Source organism: Diceros bicornis, chromosome 10, assembly GCF_020826845.1.
Source record: "Diceros bicornis minor isolate mBicDic1 chromosome 10, mDicBic1.mat.cur, whole genome shotgun sequence".
Lineage (NCBI taxonomy): Eukaryota > Metazoa > Chordata > Mammalia > Perissodactyla > Rhinocerotidae > Diceros > Diceros bicornis.
The window spans coordinates 2826153-2840710 of record NC_080749.1 but is presented as its reverse complement, the minus strand read 5'-3'; the positions used below and the strand labels follow the sequence as shown (position 1 = coordinate 2840710).

At 43.1% G+C, this 14558-nt stretch overlaps 1 protein-coding gene across 3 annotated transcripts in view; it reads left to right on the top strand.

Annotated features, from left to right (window-relative positions):
* FAM168B (family with sequence similarity 168 member B) overlaps positions 1-14558 on the top strand; it is a 58759-nt gene that overhangs the window by 9517 nt on the left and 34684 nt on the right. For 2 of the 3 annotated variants that reach the window (XM_058548713.1, XM_058548714.1), the window contains 2 exons: positions 1307-1387; positions 11099-11182. In XM_058548713.1, the coding sequence (XP_058404696.1) occupies positions 1318-1387; positions 11099-11182 (154 nt within the window). In that variant the 5' untranslated portion in view covers positions 1307-1317. Of the gene's footprint in view, positions 1-1306; positions 1388-10877; positions 11011-11098; positions 11183-14558 lie in introns of those variants that run through there. The other variant, XM_058548715.1, reaches the window with a different exon arrangement.

Genomic DNA, 14558 nt, shown 5'->3' with positions numbered 1-14558 from the left:
GTTGGGGCCGGCCTGGTGGCGCAAGCGGTTAAGTGCACACGCTCCACCGCGGAGACCCGGGGTTCGCCAGTTCGGATCCCGGCGCACTGACGCACTGCTTGGCAAGTCATGCTGTGACGGCGTCCCATATAAAGTGGAGGAAGATGGGCATGGATGTTAGCCCAGAGCCAGTCTTCCTCAGCAAAAAAAGAGGAGGTTTGGCAGATGTTTAGCACAGGGCTGATCCCCCCCCCAAAAAAAAAAGTACATTGGGTGATAAAATTCAGAGGAGCTTGCTGGAGGTGCTAATGAGAATCTTATTTCTATTGGGGAAGGGGTAAACGTGGTTGTAGCCTTGCAATTTCTTGAACTTTTCAGGAAAAAAAGATTATGAATGATAGGACATCGAATGGGTTAATAGAGTTGCTGAGCTGTAGTTAATTTGTATTTTTTAGAAAATATATGTATATTTAACAGAAGTTGTTTAAGAAATAGAGAAAAGTGCAAAAAGAACAGTAACCCCACCCCATCTGGAGACCGTCACTGTTTGCATTTTATATCCTCCCAGACAGTCGTCTGTGTGTGCTGGAGGCGCACATGCCTGTGTGTGCAGGGGCAAATTTGGGAGCATGCTGCATAATGCAATAGTGTACCCTTCTTTTTTTCACTTAACATTATATCACTCATGTTTTTAAACACTTGTTAAAACACAACTGCATGATATTTCCTACTCTGGATAGATCTGGTTTACTTAACTATTTTTCATTATTATAAGGACATCTATTTAGATTATCTACAGATTTTTTTCTCACTTTTTTTTTTTTGTGAGGAAGATCAGTCCTGAGCTAACATCCATGCCAATCCTCCTCTTTTTGCCGAGGAAGACTGGCCCTAAGCTAACATCCGTGCCGATCTTCCTCCACTTTATGTGGGACGCCGCCACAGCATGGCCTGCCAAGCGGTGCGTCGGTGCGTGCCCGGGATCCAAACCCAGGCCGCCAGCAGTGGAGCCCGCGCACTTAACTGCTGTGCCACGGGGCCGGCCCCTTTCTCACTGTTTTAAGCACGGATATAAAGAACACTTTTTCCTTAGCTTTTGGTGGACTGAAGAGAGTGGTAAAGGGAAGTTTCCAGTGTCCTGGTAGGCGCTCGTTAGGACTCTTGGCATTCCTTTTCAGTTCGCTGATGGTTGGAAGCAGCATGAAGTGCCTTGTTTTATTACAGACTAGAGAATGGACTCCATTGTTACCTGCCCTTTTGAGACTGATGCTGGAGAAAAACCTGAGAACAAAAGTGCTTGGCTAAATCACTTTTTTTTCCTTTTTAGTTCTTGAAATCATGAATCCTGTTTATAGCCCTGGTTCCTCTGGGGTTCCCTATGCAAATGCCAAAGGAATTGGTTATCCAGGTAAGCAAGTAAAATTTTGTTTTCATTATTGAACTTTGAACACTTGTTAAATTTCCGTGTCACTAAGAATGCTTTCAGTTGACAAACCCAGCTTAAAGTGGCTTAGACAAGGAAGAAAATGAATTGACTTATGGAACTGAAAAATCAAGAGCTAGGACTGGCATTGGTCAAAGCTTGATCTGGTGGCTCCAGCAGTAGGGACTAGGATCTAGTTTCCTTTTTTTAAAGATCATTTATTTATTTATTTATTTCCCCCCCAAAGCCCCAGTAGATAGTTGTATGTCATAGCTGCACATCCTTCTAGTTGCTGTATGTGGGATGCGGCCTCAGCATGGCCGGAGAAGTGGTGCGTCGGTGCGCGCCCAGGATCCGAACCTGGGCCGCCAGCAGCGGAGCACACGCACTCAGCCGCTAAGCCACGGGGCCGGCCCCATAGGATCTAGTTTCTGTACCTCCTGGGCTCAGCTTCACTTCCTCAGTATTGGCTCAGTGTTGGTGACAGGTCATACTTCTCCCTGTTGTGGTCTCTCTATGGTGGTCAGCCCCTCCCAGCAGTCCCTTGACTATGAGTCTCTTTATCTCTGCCCTACAGGAAAGCCCCATGGGGCTTCTTCTTCTCTATTCAAACCAGTCCTGGGGTTTGTTCTGATTGGACTCACCTTCCATCCCTGGGCCCAGGAGGGGATTCTACTGATTAATTTAGGCCTGAGCCACATTCCCCACCCTTATTGGAGTCAGCTAGTCAAACATGGGCCATGAGGGATGGGGCAAAGCAAAATTTGGGGAGATAGGAGCTGGTTGGTCAACAATAGCAAATGGGTGTCCTGGTTGGTGACTTTGAACAAAGAATGATTATTTGTAATGTTACAGTTTCATTGTAGGTTTTGATAATATGGTGGAACAGATAACCTAAAAACCCTATTGCTAAAAAAAACCCTAGAAAATTGAATAAAACATTTTAAAAATATGTAACTGAACTTGTAAGAAAGTAAGAGAAATAGCTGTAGCTAAATATGAAAGTGACATAAAAACCAATGCATTTGGCCACTGAGCTGATGTTGTGGCTGTCGTGGGAGCATTTGCTGTTTGTGGGTTTTAACAGCCTGCAGAGTGAGGCCTTCACCCCTTGTGAGGCTGGGAGTTGGAGTGGGACCCCTTATCAATCTGGTTCCTCCAGGGAGTGATACTTCCAGTGAAGGGGTAAACTGAAACAATCCACCCACTGGATCCACAAGGAAATTTGTCTCTGCTTGGGCTCTGGGAAGGGGGAAATCTTTCAGGGACATCTGAGGCTCTACTTTTGTATTACTTGTACTTCCCAGGGCGTCCATGAATTGAGAAACAACGTAAAAAATAGCCTCCACTGCATTCCCCCCTGGAGTCCCTGACAGCAGCAAATGCAGAAATGCTGTGGAGGCATATGCTCTCAATCCAGGTTGCGTGGGTTTCCCACAAAGTTCTGCCTGTTAACAATGCAAAATTATTATAAAACACGTGACATTATTCATCAAGTAAGTCACCAGTCGTGACAGACTGAGGGAATAGAAAGTCAAGTAGAAACCACATCACACAAATGTGTGGAATAATTGAAAATATAAAAGAATCAAAACATAAGAGAGGTTGGGGCCGGCCCCGTGGCTTAGCGGTTAAGTGCGCGTGCTCTGCTGCTGGCGGCCCGGGTTCGGATCCCGGGCGCGCACCGACGCACCGCTTCTCTGGCCATACTGAGGCCACGTCCCACATACAGCAACTAGAAGGATGTGCAGCTATGACATACAACTATGTACTGGGGCTTTGGGGAAGAATAAATAAATAAAATTAAAGATAAAAATAAAAACATAAGAGGGGAACAAAAAGAACCAACTAGAACTTAAAGAAATGGGAAAAAAATGACATTTGAAAAAAATTCAAGTTAAATTGTAGGTAAAACACTGCTAAAGAGAGAACCAGAATGCACAATAGGAAAGAAGGAAATAGGAGACTGGTTAACAAATAGAGGTGTTAAAATGAGAAGATTTGAGGAGAGTTAAGAGCTCCAGAAGGACTGACCAGAGAGAATAGAAGAAAAAGAGTTTTCCAAAATTGATAAAAGGTAATTTAGTGGTAAGACCTATTGTCTTTAAAATATTAACTTGGTTTAAACAGAATGCTCAATAGCTGAAGAGAATCCCGAGTGAATGTGGAGCCAGGGAAATAGGCAGAACCCAATGGAGTCAGCATTACCTGATGGTCCCTGTGATAAAACATGGATTGCCTGTCAGACGGCAGTTCTGTGCAAGGCTGTGAGGATACGGAGATACGTACGTGTTGTTCCTGCTCTTTGGTCAGCAGCAGGGGTTGACAGACTTGATGTGAAGGTTCAGGGTAGCATATATTGTAGGCTTTCTCGGTCGTGCTGTCTCTGTCATGACTACTCACTTCTGCATTTCCAGCACAGGCAGCCGTAGACAGTACAAAATGTGTGTGTGTTTCAGTAAAACTAGAAACAGTGGACTAGATTTGTCCTGTGGGCTGTGGTATGCTGACCTAGGGTCAAGAGAGTTGAAGTAAAATGCTTTCTTTAGGGTTTTTGGTCTTAAAATAGTTTTAAAAGAAAATTTCTGTAACTTTAAAGTGATTTTAAATTTGTATAGTTTTGTATAATTTCTCCTTATTTCATCTATTTCGTTTTTTTTTTTTTTGTGAGGAAGATCAGCCCTGAGCTAATATCCATTGCCAATCCTCCTCTTTTTGCTGAGGAAGACTGGCCCTGGGCTAACATCCGTGCCCATCTTCCTCTACTTTATATGGGACGCTGCCACAGCATGGCTTGACAGGCGGTGCGTCCGTGTGTGCCTGGGATCCAAACCTGCGAACCCTGGGCTGCCATAGTGGAGCACATGCACTTAACCACTTGTGCCACTGAGCTGGCGCCCTCGTCTATTTCTTTATACCTATCTTGCCTATTTTCTTGGTTTTGGTATTTTTAGTCTCTTTGACTTTCATAAAACTGTATCAGCAAGGGTTCAATGCAGGAACTAGTAACCATTCTAGGTATTTTGAACTGGGTGAGGGAGGGTGGGCGTAATACAGGGAATTAATGTGCCTACAGAATTTTGAGGCTGGCATAACTCTAATACCAAAAACTGGCAAGGCATTACAAGAAAAGAAAGTGCTTTTATACTAGCAAATGGAGAGGCTGGTCTATGACCTTTTTTAAATTGACGTTTAATGGAGAAGAAGGAACACTTCCCAACAACTTCATTTTTTGATTGTAGTAATGTAATCACAATATAATTGGGTTTATATGTATCATCTTACTATTATTTTCTGATTGATAGCACCTGGTTTTTTGTTCACTTTTTTTTGTCTTCTTTTGGATTAAATATTTTTTATTCAGTTTTTCCTTCTGTTAACTTTTTAAAAATTCTTTTACTATTTAGTGATGACTCCAAAAATTATAACATTTTTATCTCCTTCCTCCTTTGTTGCCATACCTTAAGACATTACTGTTTTTATTTTGTGCAGTCAACATCATTTTTATTAACTCATACATTGATTATTTTCAGTGCTCTTCGTTGTTTTTTGTATTTACATGTTTCTGTCGGGGATTATTTTCCATTTACCGGGGGAACTCCCTTTAGTATTTTTTGTTTGTTTGTTTTGCTGCAGATCTGCTGGCAGTGAGTTTTGGTTTTGTTTGTGAAAATGTCTTTATTTTGCTTTCATTTTTGGAGCATATTTTTGCTGAGTATATTAGTTTCCTGTGGCTGCTGTAACAAATTACCACAAAAGTTGGTAGTTTAAAAACCACAGGAATTTATTCTCTCACAGTTGTGGAAGCCAGAAGTCCAAAATCAGGGTGTCAGCAGGGCCTTACCGTGTCTAGAGGCTCGAGGGGAGAAGCCTTTCTTTGTTTTTTTAAATATTTTTTTTTCTTTCTTTCTTTTTTTTTTTATTTATTTTTTTCCCCCCAAAGCCCCAGTAGATAGTTGTATGTCATAGCTGCACATTCTTCTAGTTGCTGTATGTGGGACACAGCCTCAGCATGGCCTGAGAAGCAGTGCGTCTGTGGGCACCCGGGATCCGAGCCCGGGCCGCCAGCAGTGGAGTGTGCGCACTTAACCGCTAAGCCACGGGGCGGACCAGGGGAGAAGCCTTTCTTGCCTCTGGTAGTTCCTGACGGCTTTCAGCATTTCTTCACATGTGACCTTGGGGCTACATGACTCCAATTTCTACTTCTGTGGTCACATCATCTCCTCCTCTTCTGTGTGTTTCTAATGTGGGCACTTGTCATTGGATTTAGGGCCCACTTGGGTAATCCATGATCTTATCTCAAGATCCTGAGTTTACATCTAGGAAGATCCTTTTTCTAGATAAGGTAACATTTACAGGTTCTAGGCATTCGATGTAGTATCTTTTGGGGGGCCATTTTTTTGCCTACTGCACTGAGTGTACAATTTTAGGTTGGCAGTTATTTTCTCTCAGTACTCTAAAGGTATAATTTTATTGTCTTCTGGTTTCTGTCAGAATTATTTTTGTTTCTTTGAAGTTAATATGTTCCCTCTCTACCCTTCCCCACTCCCTTGTTTTTTTAAAAATATTTTTGATTTTACTGTGATATGACCTGATGTAATTTTTTTTTTGTTTTGTGAGGAAGATCAGCCTTGAGCTAACGTCCGTGCCAATCCTCCTCTTTTTGCTGAGGAAGACCAGCTCTGAGCTAACATCTATTGCCAATCCTCCTCCTTTTTTCCTCCCAAAGCTCCAGTAGATAGTTGTATGTCACAGTTGCACATCCTTCTAGTTGCTGTATGTGGGACGCCGCCTCAGCATGGCTGGAGAAGCAATGCGTCGGTGTGCGCCTGGGATCCGAACCCGGGCCGCCAGTAGCGGAGCGCGCGCACCCAACTGCTGAGCCAGGGGGCGGGCCCCTGATGTAATTTTCTTTGTGTTTATCTTAGTGCTCACAGAGCTTCTTGACTCTGTGGATTGGTTTCTTCCAGCAATAGCAGTAGCTCGTCAAATATTTTTTTTGCCTCTTTCTCTCTCCTCTCCTGGCACCCTATATTACAAGTATACAAGTATATTATTAGACCATTTCCCTCTGTTTCATGTCTCTTGCATCCTTTTTTGTATTTTTCATTTTTTTCTCTATGAGCTTTAATATGGATATTTTGTACTGATCTGCTTCCATTTCAGTAATCCTGCTAATTCTACTCTTAATTTGCTATAAAACCCATGTATTGAATTGAGTCTTTCCATCTACTCCATCTTCTATTTTCTCTGGCATACTCCTCACAGTTATTTTACAGACTTTGTTCGCTGGCTGCAGTTTCTGGATCACCTGTGGGTCTGTTTCTGTTGTCAGTTTGTCTTTTTCTCTTGTTTTTTAGCCATATGGTCCTGTCTCTTGGCATGCTTAGTGTTTTTTCATTGAATGTAATACACAATGTGTGTATTAAAAGTTGTAGGTGGTCCAGTGAATGTCTGCCTTTATAAGGCAGATGGCATGTTGATTGATTCTTTTTTTTGTGTGTGTGAGGAAGATCAGCCCTGAGCTAACATCCATGCCAATCCTTCTCTTTTTTTTGCTGAGGAAGACTGGCCCTGGGCTAACATCTATTGCCAGTCCTCCTCCTTTTTCTCCCCAAAGCCCCAGTAGATAGTTGTGTGTCGTAGTTGCACATCCGTAGTTGCTGTATGTGGGACGCCGCCTCAGCATGGCCGGACAAGCGGTGTGTCAATGCGCGCCCAGGGTTCTGAACCCGGGCCGCCAGTAGTGGAGCACGTGCACTTAACCACTACGCCACGGGGCCGGCCCCTGATTGATCTTTTTCTTCCTAGCTTTATTAAGGTATGATTGACAAATAAAAATTGTGTATATTTACATTGTGCAACGTGTTTTTTTAAGGTGTACGTAATGATTACCATAATTGAGTATCTCCAGATACCATCATGTTGGGAATTCGAGTTTCAACATACAAATTTTGGAGGCATCACAGACGTTCAGTTCATATCATGCCTGCAGGCCAACTATGTCCATATATTTTAATTTCTCCTTTGTTACACAGAAGGTAGTGGACACTGAGATGGAATTAGGAATGCAGACGTTTTTGGGAAGGATAACACTTGTGAAAGGCCTAGTAGGGAGGAAGCAGACGGAATTGGGTAGGGAGAGCCTCAGGACTGTGATAAACGTTTGCTAAAGTCTCAGCCAACTCATTGGGGAGCTCTGGGGCGGGGGTTGGCAGTTAGAGGAGGCCCTCATTAGGCAGAAGTGGCCCTGGAAGGCGCTGTTGCTGGAGGCTGTCAGCCCGCATACTCCTCACGACTGAACAGCAGGTTCTTTTCTGGAATAGAGGTGCGAGTGGTGGTGGTCTCTTTGTGTTGTCAACTTAATGTATTCCAGGAATCATTCCATATCAGTTAACAGCGGTTTTTTTTTTAACATAATACTGCTGCATACCCCTCCATCTTGTGGGGTTTCCATAGTTTATTCAACCAGTTCTTTGAATGGATATGTAGTATTTTGTTGTTCCAATAATACTGCAGCTTACGTTGATTGTATTTGTGGAAATTGTTTCTAGGGTGGATTCCTTGAGGTGGGATTGCTGTGTGAGAGTAACTGCGTATGTAGTTTTTCAGATACTGCTGGTTTCCCTTCCATAGGATTTTTACTGTTTTATACTCTTACTGCAAGTGTGTGAGACTGTTGTTTCCCCACAGCCTTGCCAACAGAGTGTGTTGTCAGGTTTTGGGTTTTTGCTAGTCTGATGGTAGAGGTGGTCTCAGTGTAGTTGTAGTTGACAGTTCTATCTGTCCATGTCTTTTATTGATTTTTTTTTTGTTGGGTTTTTGTTTTTTAGTTTAAGAGTTGTATTAAGTATGTTAGCCCTTTGTCTAAATAATTTGCAAGTATTTTCTCTTAGTTTGTCTTTTTTACTTAGCTTATGGTATTTTATGGTATGTTTCAAGTTTTTGTTTTCATGAAGTGATCAGTCTCATAAAAGTGATTAAGATTTGGGATCACTTCTAATCTCTTGCAAGACGAGTGTCTGGGCAGTGTAATTTCTAGCTTTCTAGCCTCTCCATGCCAAAAGGAGCTAGAGAGGTTGAAAGAGACAACCATAGTGCTCACTGTGAAGGGCATTTTTGGGAAGACAATGTTGTGGCCGGGAAGATTGACAGGAGTAGGAAGAACAGTTTTTCTCAACCTTGTTGATTGGAACTCTCAGATTAGAATTTTCTGGAGAGATTAAGAAACAAAATATGCTGGTGCTACAACCGAGACCAGTTAGAGCAGAGAGTTTGTTGGAGTCCTGGGAGGGAGTCCTTTCAAGGGTTTCCCTGTCGGGGGGTGTTGTATAGCCAAGGTGGAGGTCACTGGGCTAGAGTTAATGAAGTCAGCCATACTGAGGCTCTAGGTCAGGATGGTGACAGTGGGAGTGGGATTTGGCTGATGGGATGAGGGGATGAGAGCAGAGAGGGAGCAGAGGATGTCCTGTTCCTGGTGGTTAATTATGCTATTTGAAATACTTGTTCTGCATGGTTTCTGTTCATTTTAGAGCATATTAGCTCATAATTATAAGGTTAGGATAGGAAGAGCCAAGTAAACGTAATAGTGTTCCAGGAACCCTTAGACATAAGACACATGCAGAAGCAGACAGTGCCCCCTGTGAATTTGCTGGCAGAGTTTGTGGGGAGAGATAAGGAAATTTGGATTGTGAGAAAATTGTTGCAGAGGCCTCCAGGATATGATCTAGGTTAGTGGTGTTTCAAACTTTTTTTTTTTTTAAACAATGAAACCTTTAAAAAAATTTCTAAATGGTTCCCTGGTATCTAAGATAAATCACAGGAGCTCCTGAGGGTGAGTTGAGGGCAGGCTCCAGAGCCTAGTTGGCCTTTCTCTGCTCACAGTTGAGGCCTCCAAGGAATCACTCAAGGTCCGTAGATCGAAAATGACTGTTCTGGTCTTTTTTTTCTTTCTTTCTTTCTTTACTTTTTTTGTGAGGAAGATCAGCCCTGAGCTAACATTCATGCCAGTCCTCCTCTTTTTGCTGAGAAAGACTGGCCCTGGGCTAACATCCGTGTCTATCTTCCTCCACTTTATATGGGACACCGCCACAGCATGGCCGGAGAAGCGGTACGTCGGTGTGCGCCTGGGATCCAAACCTGGGCCGCCAGCAGCGGAGTGCACGCACTTAACCACTACGCCATGGGCCGGCCCCCTGTTCTGGTCTTTAAAATGGCCATTTCAGGTCTGTTTCAAGTTGAATCTGTCCTTGATGTCCAAAATGAGTGAACCTGATAAACATTTGACCCCCCCACACTGTTGTCTGACTAATTAGGGCAAATGGGAAAATGATAATCCAGGAAATAAACCCAAAATAGTTTCTGCTGGGATAAAGGAGGATCAATTTTGAGAAAGAGGAAAGCAGCTCTGACGCAGAGGATTTATGTATGAGGTGAGAACTGGGCACTTCCAAGTAGGAATTCCTGGGGACCGCTGGGACTGAAGACTTCTGTTCCTGCCCCGCAAGGAGGCCCACAGGCCTGCGGGACAGCTTGAGAAGGAGACGCGGTAGAGCCAGGGCATCCAAGCTGTGGTGGAGACTGCAAGGGGTTTGTATAAGGCACTTTATTCAGAGCCTTTAGAAATAAAATCCAGACCCATTTTACCCGTGGAATTCTCCTCAGAACTCTCCCCAAGTGTTCACCTTAGCCTCCTACCCTTCTGTTTCCTCATGGTGGTTACTGTTACCACCACGATGCTTTAAATACTCCTAAGAGCCACTTTTCTCTGAGTCCCCTCAACACAGTGTCTTTCAAAGACTGGTGTTGTATTTCAACTTTATTTACAGGTGAGGGAAAAGAGGAATGGGGAAGTTACAGCTTCTCACAACTGGTTTGTGACAGTAGTTAAAGACTAGTGAACCTGGGTCACCTTCATTGGCTCTGTGCCCTGAATGTAAAGAAGGCTTTCTAACGCCCCAGCTGTCACATGGATGGTGTGTTCTGAACTGTGAACCAGAGGGGTCAGGCGGAAGGCCTGGGCATGGGCCTCATGGGGTCCCTAGGCTATGAGGAGGCCTGGAGCACGTGACTATGGCCTCTCTGCTGGTGGAGGCCTGGTGGCTGGGATTTTGATTGTAACACTTAATGCTTTATTTGATGTTTCTGTTGTGTTCACATGAATTATTAGTGGTTGTGGTTTAGTTTTATTGAGGTTTCCTCACTTGTATTAATAAAGATCAAGTTGCTTGCAAGTGGATTGTGAGATTGGATTTTTCCCAGTTCCGTGTGTCAGAGCCTCTTCAGCACGTGATGCTGTTAGCACTTTTATTACTCTTGCTAAGTTGTAAATTATATGTGCTTAGAATCTAGCATAAAATTGCCACTAGTGTTGAAGTTTTCTGACTTCAGCTTTGGGTCGGGTTTTTTTGGCATTGTTAACTCAGTTTCTGCCAGATTCTTTCAGTTGTATAAAGTTGTAAGCGTTTACTCATAGGTTTAAAAGACATGATTATGATTGTGAGCCATCACAGTTCTGAGGAAAGGAGACAGCTAGAGAAAGCTGCTCAGCATCTGTAGTGCTGTTGGACTCCTTAAGCCAGTCTGTCTGTGGGGTTCTGATGAAGACGGTAAGAACAACGTCTTTGGAAACCCTGGTTGTAAAGTCATGTTACTCCTTCCCGTGATGACATGAGATTGTTCTGTGTTTTTCTCCAGCTGGTTTCCCCATGGGCTATGCAGCAGCAGCTCCTGCCTACTCCCCCAACATGTACCCCGGAGCGAATCCTACCTTCCAAACAGGTATGCAGGCCATATGTGCTGCGTGGCAAAAATGCTTTGTCAGTGCAGCCAGGGAGAAGTTTTTTAAACAGTTCTCTTGAGGTATAAATGACATATACTGCACATATTTAGTGTACAGTTTGATAACTTTTGATATAATGTATACCACCCTTACAATTGAGAGTGAACATAATCCCTCATCTGCAAAAGTTTTCTCCTTCTCCTTTGTAATCTCACCCAGCCTCCAGGAAATCACTGATGTGTTTTCTCTCACTCACAATTCGTTTGTATTTTCTAGGGTTTTGTATAAATGAATCATATAGAATGTACTTTTTTTTTGGACTGGCTCCTTTCATTCAGCATAATTATTTTGACATCCGTGTTGTAGTGTGTATCAGTACTTATTGGGTAGTATTCCATGAACATTTGGATTGTTTGCAGTATTGGGCTGTTACAAATGAAACTGCTGTGAATATTTGTGCACAAGTCTTTGTGTGGACATACACTTTCATTTCTCTTGAGTAAAAACAAAGGAGTGGAGTGGCTGGTTCTTAAGGTAGGTGGATGTGTAATTTTGTAAGAGTCTGCCATACTGTCTTCCAAAGCGGTTGTACCATTTTATGTTCCCATCAGCAAAGGATGAGAGTTCCAGTTCCTTTACATCTTGCCAACGCTTGGTGTAGTCATTTATTTTTTTATTTTTTTTCTCTTTTTTTTTTTTACTTTTTAAAATTTATTTATTTTTTTATTTGGCTTTATTCTCTTTTTTTTGTTTTTTTTTCTTAGTCATTTGTTTTAATTTTAGTCCTCCCAGTGGGTGTGTAGTAATAGAACATTGTAGTTTTAATTTGAACTTACCTGATGAGTCATAGCGTAGAGCATCTTTTCACGTGCTTGTTTGTCATTTGTATGTCTTTGGTAAAGTGTGTGTACATCTTTTACTGTATGTCAGTTTTTGAGTTTGTTTTCTTGTTGTTGAGTTTTGAGAGTTCTTTATCAGATACATGATTTGTAAATATTTTGTCCTGGTCTGTGGCTTTTTTCATTCTCTTAACAGTGTCTTTTTTTTTGGTGTGGAAGACTAGCCCTGAGCTAACATCCAATGCCAATCCTCCTCTTTTTTGCTGAGGACGATTGCCCTGGGCTAACATCCGTGCCCATCTTCCTCCACTTTATATATGGGACACCGCCACAGCATGGCTTGACAAGTAGTGCGTCGGTGCACGCCAGGATCTGAACCTGTGAACCCCGGGCCGTGGAAGCAGAGCGCGCGCACTTAACCACTCGCCACCTGGCCGGCCCCAAGACAGTGTCTTTAAAAGAGCAGGAGTTTTTAAATTTAATGAAGGTCAAATTATCATTTTGTTCTTTTATGGATCATGCTTTTGATATCTCAGAAGTCTTGGCCTAACCCAACATCACAAAGATTTTCTCCTGTTTTCTTTTGGAAGTTTTATAAAGATTTTATTTATTTATTTATTTTCCCCCCAAAGCCCCAGTAGATAGTTGTATGTCACAGCTGCACATCCTTCTAGTTGCTGTATGTGGGACACGGCCTCAGCATGGCCGGAGACGCGGGATCCGAACCCGGGTTGCCAGCAGCGGAGCGCGCACACTTAACCGCTAAGCCACGGGGCCGGCCCTGAAAGTTTTATAGTTTTAGGTTTTACATTTAGGTCTATGACCCATTTTGGGTTAAGTTTTGTATATGGTGGTAGAAGTAGATTGAAGTTTATTTTTTGCATAAGTATTAGTTGTTTATTACTATGTGTGATCATGCTGCAGACCACCAGAAAATGTCACCGTTCTGGAATTTTCCAGAGTAGATCATTTGTACTCATTTTCTTCATGGAGTACAAGTTACTGTAAAAATATACTAAAAACTTGCAACTCTTTTTTATTCTTTACAAAAAGAGCCTCAGGTTTGTTTGAGGCTGGCAAAGCTGTCCTCCCTGCCTAGAGCGTGCAGTGCTCCCCTGAGAGGAAGCTTGGTGTTTGGAGGTCTGGTGCTGCTGTCTGATGGCTTCCTCCTTTGGGGTGCCTCTGGGCCAACCTGTGGAACAAGTATCATCCATCTTCTCTCATGTGTCTCCTTTCTCTTAGGAAGATGAGTCCTTTCTTGTCACTTTTCCAAGACTGCTCTCAAGGTGTTCCTCTAGCCCAGAAGCTGGGGTAGGCAGGTGGGGGTAGTGGGATTGGTGGGCATGGTGGCTGCCAAGAGGGCCTGCCTTGTTTAAAGGGGCGTCCGCTGAGAGGTGCCAGATAGTTGTCAGCTGCAGACTGCTGGCCCAGCAGTGCCCAATCTTCCGATTTTTAGGAAAGCTGGGAATAAGGATGTATGTGAAATTTGTGAATGAAAAAATAAGCTGAGAATAAAGATGTATGAAATTTGTGAATGAAAAAATAAAGGGTACTGTGAAGGTCCTGCCAGTGTCCCTTGAGTGCTTTCAGCCACCTGAGCTGGGTCTGGGCCACGGCTATGCTCCCATCTTTGTCTGGGATCCTCTCACTGTTTTCAGATCTTGAACTTTTTAATTTCCCTTTTCAGTGGGCCTTTCTTCCTATATGATGAGCAAGCCCAAGTTGTCACTATAAAAAAAACTAAACAAAAAGAGAAGTTTTTCTCCATTTCTGCTGCTGTCTCATTCTGCCTTCTGGTTCTCTTACCACCAGATTTGTGGACAAAGCTGGTGTGTGGTATTGGTGGTGTGTATGTTGAGTTTGGCTTTTAAAGCACTTCTGCAATCCTAACACTGCTTATTTCTTAGCTCTTCTGAGTGTGACAAAGATAGCGTTTAGAGAACCTCATGATGAGATGTCATGTCTCTTGCTGAAAGATTCCATTTCTCAGTATCTGGAAGTGGAGGTGTCATTCATTTTGTCCTCATGAACAAGCACAGTCGGCTGGGTACACGTGTCCCCAGAGGGAGCTATCCTTTTTTGGAATCAGGAAAATATATTGGAAAGAGTTTGGGCTGTGGAGTTAGCCGGCTGTGGCTCAAATCCTGGCTGTGTCACTCCCAGGAAAGCTATTTCATTTCTTTTTTGCCATTTATCTAATGAATCAATATATCCCCTCAGCTGTTCTTTGAGGGCTCCAGCAGCAAGCACGCGATCAGGCTCCCGTGGCACTGAGGCCGAACAGTCAGGCTTCTGTTCTACTCCCACTTATAGTCACAAGTATCTGTAGCTAATATTTGCAGTGAACAACTGAAATCATCAAGTAAACATTCAGTTCTTTTTTTTTTTTTTGTGAGGAAGATCAGCCCTGAGCTAACATCCGTGCTAATCCTCCTCTTTTTGCTGAGGAAGACCGGCTCTGAGCTAACATCTATTGCCAGTCCTCCTCGTTTTGTTTTTTTTTTCCTCCCCCCAAAGCCCCAGTAGATAGTTGTAT